Source organism: Carassius carassius, chromosome 18 (genome assembly GCF_963082965.1).
Source record: "Carassius carassius chromosome 18, fCarCar2.1, whole genome shotgun sequence".
NCBI lineage: Eukaryota > Metazoa > Chordata > Actinopteri > Cypriniformes > Cyprinidae > Carassius > Carassius carassius.
In genome coordinates this window covers 23,241,795-23,254,065 of record NC_081772.1, presented here as the reverse complement: position 1 = coordinate 23,254,065, position 12,271 = coordinate 23,241,795, and the positions used below count along the sequence as shown (strand labels likewise).

At 36.1% G+C, this 12,271-nt stretch overlaps 1 protein-coding gene across 1 annotated transcript; it reads right to left on the bottom strand.

The window, feature by feature from the left end:
* Window positions 1-1,392: 1,392 nt before the first annotated feature.
* LOC132092702 (ammonium transporter Rh type A-like) lies at window positions 1,393-11,760 on the bottom strand. Its single transcript, XM_059499054.1, has 10 exons — window positions 11,470-11,760; window positions 4,825-5,008; window positions 4,508-4,658; window positions 3,641-3,788; window positions 3,076-3,242; window positions 2,843-2,980; window positions 2,640-2,761; window positions 2,489-2,562; window positions 2,311-2,384; window positions 1,393-2,182 (listed from the first exon to the last, which is right to left on the bottom strand). Exons 1-10 carry the CDS (start codon window positions 11,651-11,653, stop codon window positions 2,108-2,110), a joined length of 1,317 nt encoding a protein of 438 aa, XP_059355037.1. The 5' UTR covers window positions 11,654-11,760; the 3' UTR covers window positions 1,393-2,107.
* Window positions 11,761-12,271: the final 511 nt, after the last annotated feature.

Here is a 12,271-nt window from a genome sequence, read left to right as displayed (position 1 = left end):
TAAAAGTTATTTAAATCCTAATTTTTAATTTACTTTTATAAATGTCATTTTGGTTTTCATGAATGTGAAAAGAAAAATGACACCTTCCAAAACCTTATTTTCCTGTTAGCCAAATATAATATTCATAAACGTAAATTTTCTAAATGGAAACCAATGAGAACAACGTCTAGAGGAACACTGGAAATTTGGCTTATCTAAAGTAAATGCATTGTGTATTATTTAACAAAATAATGTTTCATTGGTTTTAATGTATCACAACAAAGAGAGAATATTTACTCTGTAATACATGACTTTTCCTTCAGAGGACGCCCACGAATAAATAATGCTAAAAAGTTAGACATTTTGCCCCTCACGGTCAATGAAAGCATTGCATCTCTTTTGTGTTACGTCTGACACAGCGTCAGTTGACAGCGTAATTGTTAGTTTTTCAGGGTTCGGGTGTATTTAATGAAAACTATTATTGTAACAAAGTTAAAGAATCTTTAGATGTGGACTAGGCATGATATTAAACAAGAACCCTTATGAAAGTTTATCGTACATCACTATGCATCTCTAGCGATGATTAAAAAAAAGGGTCTGCAAAAAATAAAAAATAAATAAAAAAGACATTCTAAATTGCTGTTGCTCAAAGATGTTAAAACAAACCATTTAAATCCTGATTATACTCATACATCACAGATGAACATAGCCTTCAGTACAATCAATACAACAAAGAAGAATTCAGATAGCTGGTTTTATAAATGTACAAGTAGAAGTTTAATGCATTCACAGACTTGTTCACAGAGTGAGGCATATGATAACATACATTCACAGAGACACTAAAACTGAATCAATGAGTCAGCTTGCAGTAAGACCTCTTTATCATTAAAAACAGGGCATTTAGTATTCTTACCAAGTGCAAGAAGAGACTATCTGATCACGTCTGCCTATTATGAGCTGAACATTCAAGCAATGTAGTAAAAGAGCTTTTATGTAAGGCTATCCGTATGACATCATGGTTTTACCACAATCCTTACAAAAAAGATGAAGTTTCAAAGATGTAAATGTACAGTGGGCTAAAAAAGTACTGTCAACAAATGATGATTCTTCAGTGAGTGTTTCGTCAGAATTAACTTAATTTCTTAGTCAACTGTGTTAGGCTACTGCTTTTAATCAGCTGATCCCAGGGTCCATTAGTGGAGGTAAGCATTTAGTGCTTCACAAGTTCACTCAGGTGAAGATAATCACGTGAACTATGAACACGTTCCACTTATCCCAACAAACTGGAAAAGTGTGCTTACTAATTATCTGTCTTTTAAATGCATGCCAATATGTTAATTTGTATACAATTTAAAAAAATTGGACCTTTTAATTTCTTTTTGGAGCCACTGTATTTGGCTGAGTTCATGTTAGAGTATTAGACATTGTGTGAAAGTATAAAAGTTAATAATATATTTGTTAGATACGATAGCTTAAAATACTTCATATATCATTGCATAAAGGGTTGTTACTGATCACGATGATAAGCAACCATAATTACTGCAAGAAAGTTGAAGGATCTCTCTTTGGATGTGGACTAATATGCATGATTTTAATATATATATAATATATATATATATGAACATTAAACAAGCATTGGTCAAAATGTCTAGTGATGATGAAAACTGGGTCTACAAAACATAATAATAAAAAAAGCATATTCAAAGTAAAATGAACTACTTTGATAACAGACACTTAAGCACAAGGTTTTGGCACATTACAATGAGCAACTATTCAGTTATGAGCATTTACATGACGACAGTAACTGACCTACACTTTGAGCTAGCTTAGTAACTTTTTGTAATTACTTTTAAACATCTTTAATTTCATTATATAATTCCTAATCCTAGAAGGTTTCAGACACACTTATCAGTGTTATAAAACTAATTGAAGGTGTTTTTAAAATTTAGCTACATGTATTTAGAAAAGCACCCGTTACAAATTAATTAACAACATCTCTTAGTACTTATTAGGATTTCACTGTTGAAGATGTTAGTAGGTGGAGTAGATGCTGAAGCTGAACAGCCCCTGAGGTGCGTGTTGGACCGGGTCTCTTGATTTGTGAAGTGAGCAGGTTTGGAGCAGAGCTTCAAGCCTCAGTTTTGTTAATGGAATAATCGCCATGAGTCAAATGCTCTTCGTGTTCCTCTTCTTCCTCAGGTACCTGCATATCAAAAGCATCCACAATTATCAAACTTATTAGCTGCAAGACATGTTCCTGAGCATTAGAACAGTTGTGACCATGTCCTTGCATTTCAAAATACCATTAACATATCAATTATTTTGACGTACCTCCCAGAAGATTGAGTCTTCGAAGCAGTTTTCATCAGGTGGCTGCCCCAAGAATGGAATCTTCATAATCAGACCTGGAGAAGGTATGAACATATTTACTTTTGTACTTGTATTTTTATTTTTATTAAATTTGTTTGTAATATCTTGCAGATTTGAAAGTGTTTGTATTAGTACCCACCTGTGATCAAACCACCCACCAAAGCAAACCCCAGAGATGATGCCAAACCACATGCCTGATAACCTGGAGAAACACTGGGATAAACAAGCACAGAGATATTAAACCCATTTAGCAAATATCTATAGATGCAATGTAAAGAACTGCAAGCTACCCATCTTTCTTTCCTAGTGCTGCGGCCAAAATGCCGGCAAGGCCTCCTAGGATGCCTGGCATGCCGTGGAGGTTATGCACACCACAGGTGTCTTGGATTCTAAGTTTGGAGGCGAGTATGGGCTGAGGAGAAAAATAAATAAATAAATAAAAATAAATATGTAATTGATTTTTAATACATTGGAGTATGAAGGAAACTCATACAGTGAGGAACTTAAAGCCAACGGTGGAGATAACGCCTGCTGTGATTCCGATCAACATTGCTCCAAACGGCTGGATGTTCATGTCAGCGCAGGTACCCACAGCGACTCCTCCAGCCAGCGTGGCATTCTGAATGTGAACCTATAGCACAAAAGACAATAGGACGAAAGTCATAAGGTTAATAAACTGCTATAATATGAGATCTGGTAAAATAGCATGAGACTAGCATGACCCACCATGTCAAGTTTTCCCTTCTTCTCCACCAAACTAGAGGTAGCAAAGGCAGCGAGAGTACAAGCAGCCAGAGAGAAATAGGTGTTGATAACAGCTCTTAGCTGAGCATCGCCAGCTTCAGCAATAGCTGAATTAAAGCTGGGCCAGAACATCCACAAGTAGACTGTGCCTACAGATGCAGGAAGAGTGGAAGGGTGAATGTTTAGAAATACCTACAGACACAATACTTGGTGAATTATATTTATATGACTGCCCCTGCTGAAATATCCAAATTAGGTATGTTTTGCTTGCTGGGACCAACATGGAATTCTGGTTTGCCTGGTACTTCACTAAACGTGCTGTGTGTCAATCTACAGCCTCATTCATTTAAATATGGCATCGACCAATTGCCAGTCCCCTTGTACTTAGACAAATGACTGAAAATCATGCTTTCATATACAAACATTATCAAATAAAGCTCTAGGAGAAAATGTGGGCAAGTAAGACACATGTAATAAAATCTGGTTACAGAGTGCAATAAGGGGCCAATTTCTTAGCTTTATATTCTGTTTTATAGTCTACACATACCAATCATTGCAAACAAGTCCGAATGATAGATGGATTTTTCTTTCTCATGGCCATTCTGAAGACCAGGGCGATAAAGAACACGAGCAACAGCTAATCCAAAATAAGCCCCAAAAGCATGGATAGTCATGGAGGCACCAACATCAGAAACCTGTTAAGACACAAGAATGTTTATGAATACCAGATGGTATGTTGTTTGACTGCTGCTTTAAGTCTCTAGTGATGCCAGCACTGTTCAATGTCAGATGTGTTCCATTTAGACAAGAATGGTTTGTGCTGTTAGGAGTTAATCAAGATAATAATAAAATGTTTATTTTCTTATCTCCAGGTAATCCAGGCACTATAGTGGGTTTAGAAAAGAATCACCCCCTTTAAAATACCCATTTTGTTGCTTTGCAGCCTGAATGATTATTTTAAAGGACAGTGATTCCTTTCTATACCCCCTGTATATGTTCTTCAAAATGAAGAAGATGTTTCGGCACACTGTGTTTCAGTTGTTATTGGAACACTGGGTCTGTTCATTAAGTTTATTCGGCCAACTTTAGGAATGGGACAGTACATTGCCTTAACTGCTTTTCCTTCATCTTTGACCCAGCTTCGTTTTGTAATAAAGGGAATCCCAGATAGCATGAAATTTCCAGAGGCTCTGCTACCAATATTAAGGAACCTCAACCTAATTAAAAGTAGTATTAAAATTAAATGATGCATAATGTTTAAACCTACACTAAGAACTTGATCTGGTGCAAATCACGTTAATGATCAAATAAGGATGGAAGTGGCTTCACAATGATTCGTCCAGAATACTAAAACAAATCATCATTGGAGTATATGCAGTGATTTAGGTGTATGAAGTAATGAGCCTGTACGAACCCCAAGGATTTCCACAACCAAATGCTCATTGATGCAGAAGACAGTGATTTCCAGCAGGGTCATGATGAGAAGCTGGACAGGGCTGGTTTTTCCCAGAACTGCTCCAAACGAAATCAGAACAGTCGCTGTACTAAAGTCAGCATTAATCATCCTGCAGAGAAGGAAATGGGATGGATAAAAAGTTTTACTCATAGGCATATTTAATCAAGTACAACAGAACATCTAGCTTTTACCTATTTTGATAGACGATGAAATATTAATCAGTTGTGTCACGTCAGTCACCCAAAATCCTCCCATAACCAAAAAGTTGAGTTTACCTATCGATGCTGACTTTTATTTTTCCGTCATGCATGTGCCAGATGTTCTGGAGGAGAAGACCCCATTGCAAGCCAAAGGCAGCCAGCAACAGGTTGATGCCCACACTGCTGAAGCCATATTTCTTTAGGAAGGTCATCAGGAAACCAAAGCCAATGAAGATCATCACGTGCACATCCTGAAACACTGGACACATGGATAAAGAGTTTATGAGAAAGAGCTGTTTCCCCACATCTGAAGCCTGAAATAATCAAAGCATTCTAGAACCACATATAGTGCATCTGCAGTTTGAACAGGTCAGCACTGAAAGGGTGCACTGTTGTGTTATATCAATACATATTAACTTAAATTTCTGTCTGTCTATTACACAAAACTATTGTGCGACTTAAAGAGATGGTTCACCAAGAGAGATAGTATTCAGTGTTCTAAATGGCTGTAAAATGACAAACCATAAGACAGATTTGTAGCTTTTTCAGTTTCTGAACATGGCATTGACTTTGATTCATGCAGTAAAAATCTAATTGCTATAATATAGTATATTACACTGCTGCATTTTGATGAATTGCATCCAGAGTGTTTCCCTTCTGAGACGCTGATGGATGAATGGAAATGCAAACATGAATAATAATTTCTGTAAATTCACAATAACTGAACGTGCACACTGATTGTCTAAACAACACATAGCGCCAGTACTGCTGGCCTTTGCCCATTTTTCCTGCAGAGAGGAAATGAGTTGTAGACTATCCAACTCAGGAAGCTGTACAGTCAACATCCCTGGACACAAAGATAGGATACAGTTCAGAACTACCAACTAAGCTTAGTGGTGAGGCACATTGATCAGGACTCAATCTGAATCAAACTGAACTCAAACTAATTTTTTTTTACATTTTTTTATTTTTATTTTTTTGCTTGCTACATAGTTGTATTGCTTGCTGGCTTTATAAATGATCATATCCTCATTTTATAACATACCTCATGCTGTCAGCAGACAGTACACAAAGAACCACTGTACAATGATGCAGTAAGAAAAATACTAAACAGGAAAACTTTAACTAAAAACACAATGATAAAAATCTGCAAATTTCAATCTTATCTTGCTTTGCAAGCCATCTAAAAACAAATAAACAACTGAATGTGATCTATCATTGCATACACTAAATTCTCAAAGGAATTTTGTTTTTGTTTTTTGGAAACAAAGGACCCCTCAAAATGTGACAGAATCTAGTTTTGTTATATCATCACAGCTCTTCCATCCGTCTTACTTCCCAACGTGCAACGCATGTACAGTGAGTTAGTATTCGTTAGCCAGTTAGCTTGTCATTCACGATTCTATTTGCATTTATTACCGTATTCTTTTTTCTCTTGCCCTGTTTATTTTCTCTCTCATGCAGTTTTTCACAAGTTCACCATACAACAGTGGTAAGTCAGAATTATTCATCAATCGGTGTGTGATGGCTTCTTCTGCTATTGTTGTTTGCACCGCTTGCCACATATATAGTTGAACTCTCTCTGTTGGCAACGAAGGATACACATGTGATAAATGCAGGCAAATCGTTAGGCTGATAAATCCCCTGTGATGTTTGTACTGGCTACTGTATACAGGCCACTAGGGCACCATACAGACTTTATTAAATAATTTGCTGATTTTCTATCCAAATAAGTACTGGCTGCAGATAAAGTTTTCATTGATTTTAATATCCATGCTGATAATGAAAATGATGCATTGGGATCAGCATTCATAGACATTTTGAACTCTATTGGGCTTAGTCAACACATGTCAGGACCTACTCATTGTGTAAATCATACTCTAGATTGAATACTGTCACATGGAATTGATGTTGATGGTGTTTAAATTTTGCAGCCAAGTGATGATATCTCGGATTATTATCTAGTCTTGTGTATACTTCATATATATAAAACTGTAAATTATAAACCTTGTTAAAAGTATGGTAGAACCATAACTTCTACCAAAAAAAAGACTGCTTTGTAAGTAATCTTCCAGATTTATTTCAATTCCTCAGGATATCCAATAGTTCACAACAACCTGATGACAGTAACAGAAACTATGGACTCTCTCTTTTACACCGTGGTGTAATAAGCACACTTATGCTCTAAAGAGAGCAGCCAGGAAAATGGAGTGCAGCTGGAGGAAAACAAAACTAAATGTATATTGTATTGTTTGGCAGGAAAGTACCCTATCCTATACAGAAAAGCATTAAAAACTGCTAGATCAGATTACTTTCTATCTCTTTTAGAAGAATCCAAACATAAACCCAGGTATTTATTCAATACAGTGGCTAAATTAACAAAAAATAAAACAAACAGGTGTTGAAATATCCCAACAGCACAGCAGTAATGACTTTATGAACTACTTTACTTCCAAGACCGATACTATTAGAGATAAAATTGTTACCATGCAGCTGTCAGCTACAGTATCACATCAGACAGTGCATAGACCCCCGAGGAACAGTTCCACTCATTCTCTATTATAGGAGAGGATGAATTGTATAAACCTGTTTAATCATCTACAACATGAATGTTAAACCCTATTCCATCTAAGCTCATAAAAGAGGTGCATCCAGAAGTCATAGATCCTCTTCTGACTATTATTAATATGTCATAGTCATTAGGGCAATTGTGCCCAAAACCTTCAAACTGGCTGTTTTTATGCCTCTCATTAAAAATAAATAAATAAATAAATAAATAAAACACAACTTGACCCCAATTAAATAATTAATTACAGACTGATCTCAAATCTCCCCTTTCTGTTCAAGATACTAGAAAAGGTAATATTCTCGAAATTATATTCCTTCTTAAAGAAAAATGGTATCTGTCAGGTTTTCCAGTCAGGATTTAGACCGTATCATAGTACTGAGACTGCTCTCCTTACAGTAACAAATGACCTGCTCTTATCATCTGATCGTGGTTGTATCTCTCTATTAGTTCTATTGGATCTTAGAGCTGCATTCGATACTATTGACCACAACATCCTTTTGAATAGACTAGAAAACTTTGTTGGCATTAGTGGAAGTGCATTAGCATGGGCCAAATCATACTTATCTGACCGCCATCAATTCATAGCAGTGAATGAAGAGGTATCATATAGATCACAAGTGCAGTATGGAGTACCTCAAGGCTCAGTACTAGGGATGTTACTTTTCACGCTTTACATGTTACCCTTGGGAGATATCATCAGGAAACACGGTGTTACGTTTCACTGTTATGCTGATGATACTCAGCTCTATATTTCTTTCGCATTTCGGTGAAACATACCAATTTGAAAAAATAACAGAATGCATATCCAATTTGATAATGCCTAGAATATAAATATCAACTGTGGGCGGCAGATCTTTTTCCTATTTAGTGCCCATGCTCTGGAATAACCTACCTAACATTGTTCGGGAGGCAGACACACTCTGTCAGTTTAAATCTAGATTAAAACCCCATCTCTTTAACCTGGCTTAAACATAAAACACTAATACATTTACACGTTAGAAGAATGGCATCTATGCTAATATTAGTCTGTTTCTTTCTTATTCCGAGGTCACTGTAGCCACCAGATTCAGTCTGTATCCAGATCAGATGGTCACTGCAGTCACCCAGAACCAGTACCTAGAGATGACCTTTACAGACCAGAATGTCAGCGACTAGGACAACTAGATGAGCCTCAGAGACAGAGCCCCAGTGAAGACCTTGTCTCCTAGATGACACGGTTGAAACAGAGGTTATCAAACCTTATCAGCTGTCGCTTGACCCAATTTTTTCCAGTGATCTTTCTGTTGATCTAGAGCAATACATATTTACAATGTTAGGGTTGCCTTTTCACTGAAAGTCCAATGAAAGGACTTTTCACTGGCTATTTCATGTATGCAAACTTTGGAAGAGCATCATAGTGGAATTCAGATAATCTTGCTGTCTGAATAAAGGTGCAAAATTCATTTTTCCCAACTGTTGGCTGAAACAAAAAACAGGAAAAACGAACAAAAACTGGACAAACACTGGCGAGCCAAGCATTGAGGCGGCTGTCTGCAGCGCCATCTTGTTTGCAGGATCAGATTTAATTTTCACATATTCTTTGAACCCTTTAATTCATATGATAACACCAGTGTGATCAGTCTTGGCTGGTCCCTAAAGTGTACAATTACACCGGTGTGATTAGAAAGTTTTTAATGCATCACGTAATCAACTGCTGAATTAAAATCTGCTTTCGCGCACTAGCTAGCATGGAGATCGGACACGCTGAGCGCTTGTCATACTATTAAAACTATTCAGTGTTTTCAACCATATAATGCTTGTTTTAGGTTTCAGACATTTAAATACACCTAGAGACTAGCAAAACCATACATTTACCGTTTGTAAAATAGACGCTGATGTCTATGGAAACAGTAATAATGATCCTTACAAATATAATCTGACGACATGTTTTATTGATATATACAGATTGTGTAGGTAACTATAAAGTTTACTCTGATCTTCTACCAGTTTACTGAAGACTTACATTAACGTGTTTCAGGAGGAGAGGATGAATTTGCGTGTTTTAAAACACACAGCTCAGATTCAGCGTGAAGTCGATATAAAAGTGTTTAAACTACCAAATACATTTACTTGCACATATTTCATAATCGGAACATCAGATATTTAATAATATAGTGAACATGTTTGTGAATATTTTGAATAATAAAGGAAAAACTAAATTAATTAGATCCATCTGTCGTACAGAGCTATTGTGGCTGCGTTGTATCACATGACATTCATGACGCGTCACCATGGAAACAATAAGGCAATACAATCTAAAATAATGGACGCCTAAAAAACGTCACACTGTGGGATCAGCTAGAATATTTTAAATTCACGTGTGAAAGGGTTAAACATTTTTTTAGGTCATCAGGTTCAGTGGGTGGCAAATAATTTGTACTCTATTAGTTTCTTTCTTTCTTTCTTTCTTTCTTTCTTTCTTTTTAAACAGAAATGCCCATTTTAAAATAGCTTATAAGAATGTTCTGTGATGAAAAATTAATTAAAGCAACTAAATTGATAGTCTCTGAAAACACATCTTGTAACTCAAAGGCAGATGAGTTATTATCTAGGGTGAATATTTATTGCGTTTAATCTGGAGATTGCTTTGGATTGCACAAATGAACAAATGGCGGGAAAAAAGGTTGTTCATATGATGAAGGGGGCTGGGATAGTGAGGTACTGAGAAAACAAAGAAAGTTACAACTGCAATTAAGAAACAGATGACAGTTCTTATCAAACCCTAGACAAAAGCATCCAATGACATTAACAGTTAAGTTTAATGTACTTGTCAGTGTAATAATATGAGTCAGATTCCAAATTTTGAATGGTTGAATGGAAAAATTTAGGACACATGTGACACTGAGACTAATCTTGCATGTTCATACTCGCCACACCCCAGAGTTGGTCTCAGTCCAAACCGTGTCCAAGCAAACAACCACGAGTGCAATTTTAAGATAAAAGAGAATAAGGGTATTTTACAACTAATGCATGTCATCTCTGCTAATTAAAAAACCATGTAGAGAAATTTAAAGAATGCAATTGAAGTTTAAAACATTTCAAAGGAAACATACAGTGTTTCTGTTTACTTGAACGAATAATTCCTTTTATAATAGATTCTGCAGATCAGTGGTTCTAAACTGCTGGGTCTCTGGCCAAAATAAACAGGCTTATCAATATTTTAAGGAGAAGATAGAATGTTTCCCTTATCCTTAGTTGTTGACATCAAATTATTTACATCCAGTCAGTATTTTGGCTCAAATTCTTCTGTCAAAGACATTATAGACATCTACACAAATACCAACACAACACTAAAAACCATGAACAAAACAATGCAAGTGAAACATATGGCCCAGATTATATTACATACACAGTTATTGTGCAACCATAATGCATTTAGTGCAATTATTTGCAGCAGAAAGTATGAAACCAAATTAAATTGGCAAATTAAATAATTGTATATGTAAATGAAATGATAATGTTAATAGAAATATTAATAAATGACAGTGTTTGATCATACCATTTTTTTCTTTTTTTTTTCTTTTTTTTCAGCCCACATTCAATTTTTTATACTGTATGTGTCACGAGATGATGTTCAGTGTAAGATCTGGCTCCTGAACAGAACCAGTTGAAAACCACTGATCTAGATGACATGGATAAAGCTGACCTTCATCACCCTTTCCTCTTTGTCTTTCTCCTGAGAGCTCAAAAGCTGGTTTCCAGAGGCAGTATTTTTAGGAACTTACGTGCTAAATGAACATTATTGAAATATTGCCGCCAAAGCCTTCACAGATATAAACCCATCAGTCAGTGAACACTGGTGAGTGAGTAGCACCATGAAACTCAATAGCAAAGCTGACTAGAATAAATATCAATCTTGAAGAGGATAATTTCATTTGCAAATGAAATCAGACAATGAACAACGACAATTAAATGTGAACTGCCATTTTTTTAAACTGTATCCACCTAATCTGACCCATAAAGTTATAACATAATGTGTTCAGGTTGAGCCAAAATACTATTTTAACATTATTTTAGACTTAATTAAAACCAATCAGTTTAGATGTCACAACAAGACCTCATATATACACTATTCACAACATGCATATAGATATTTTCAGGGGAATACTTACTGGGATAAAGGGTCATTGGGCTGCTTGAATGATTTGTATTCAGATTTGCATGACTTCCATCATGTCCGTGAGCATCACCGGTGTCATATACCACAAGAAGAGCGTACAGGACAATGGTCACGGCTTCCAGTGTTAAGGCCAGAATGGGAAGCTTGAGCCTCATGTTGGTGGCATATGATGGCATGCTTAACACCTTCTCTGATCCTGCTGTTCTTCTGGGTGATTCTCCCTTTTGTTTCCACCTCCTACACTCTTCACGCAGTCTGTGTCTTGTGGGGGGAGATCAGAAAGTGGCATGTAGTTTTGAATTGGCTGCAGGATTTGAAAGACCAATGGCAAGAGAGATCCTTAAGGTGGGGACGGTCACACCCCCTGTATTTGTGGGAATGGATTTCCTCCCTCCTTATGTAAATGAAGAATAGTGTTTTAAATGCACAAACGTAAATAAATATAAGCATATATGGCTTAATATGTAATAAATATGAGAGCCCTCGAAGTTAACAACTAATTATTGTACACTTTAGTTATATACTTTAATCATTGTTTGTTTTTGTATTATATGGAAATTCCATGGTTTACCACATGACTGGTTACACATTGTTATGTTAAAAATGTTTCATGGGTTTACACTGTAAAGATAACTACTTATTATTTTTCATCACTGCCTTCTAATTTGCTTTTATATTGCTTGGGATCTGTGTATTTTGTTTCCTCTTTTATTCTGAACACGCTCTTAAGTTAGAGAGTTGAGTAATAGAGCGTGGAGCAAGCAAATGTTTTTGGTAATGTTATTTGGTTCACA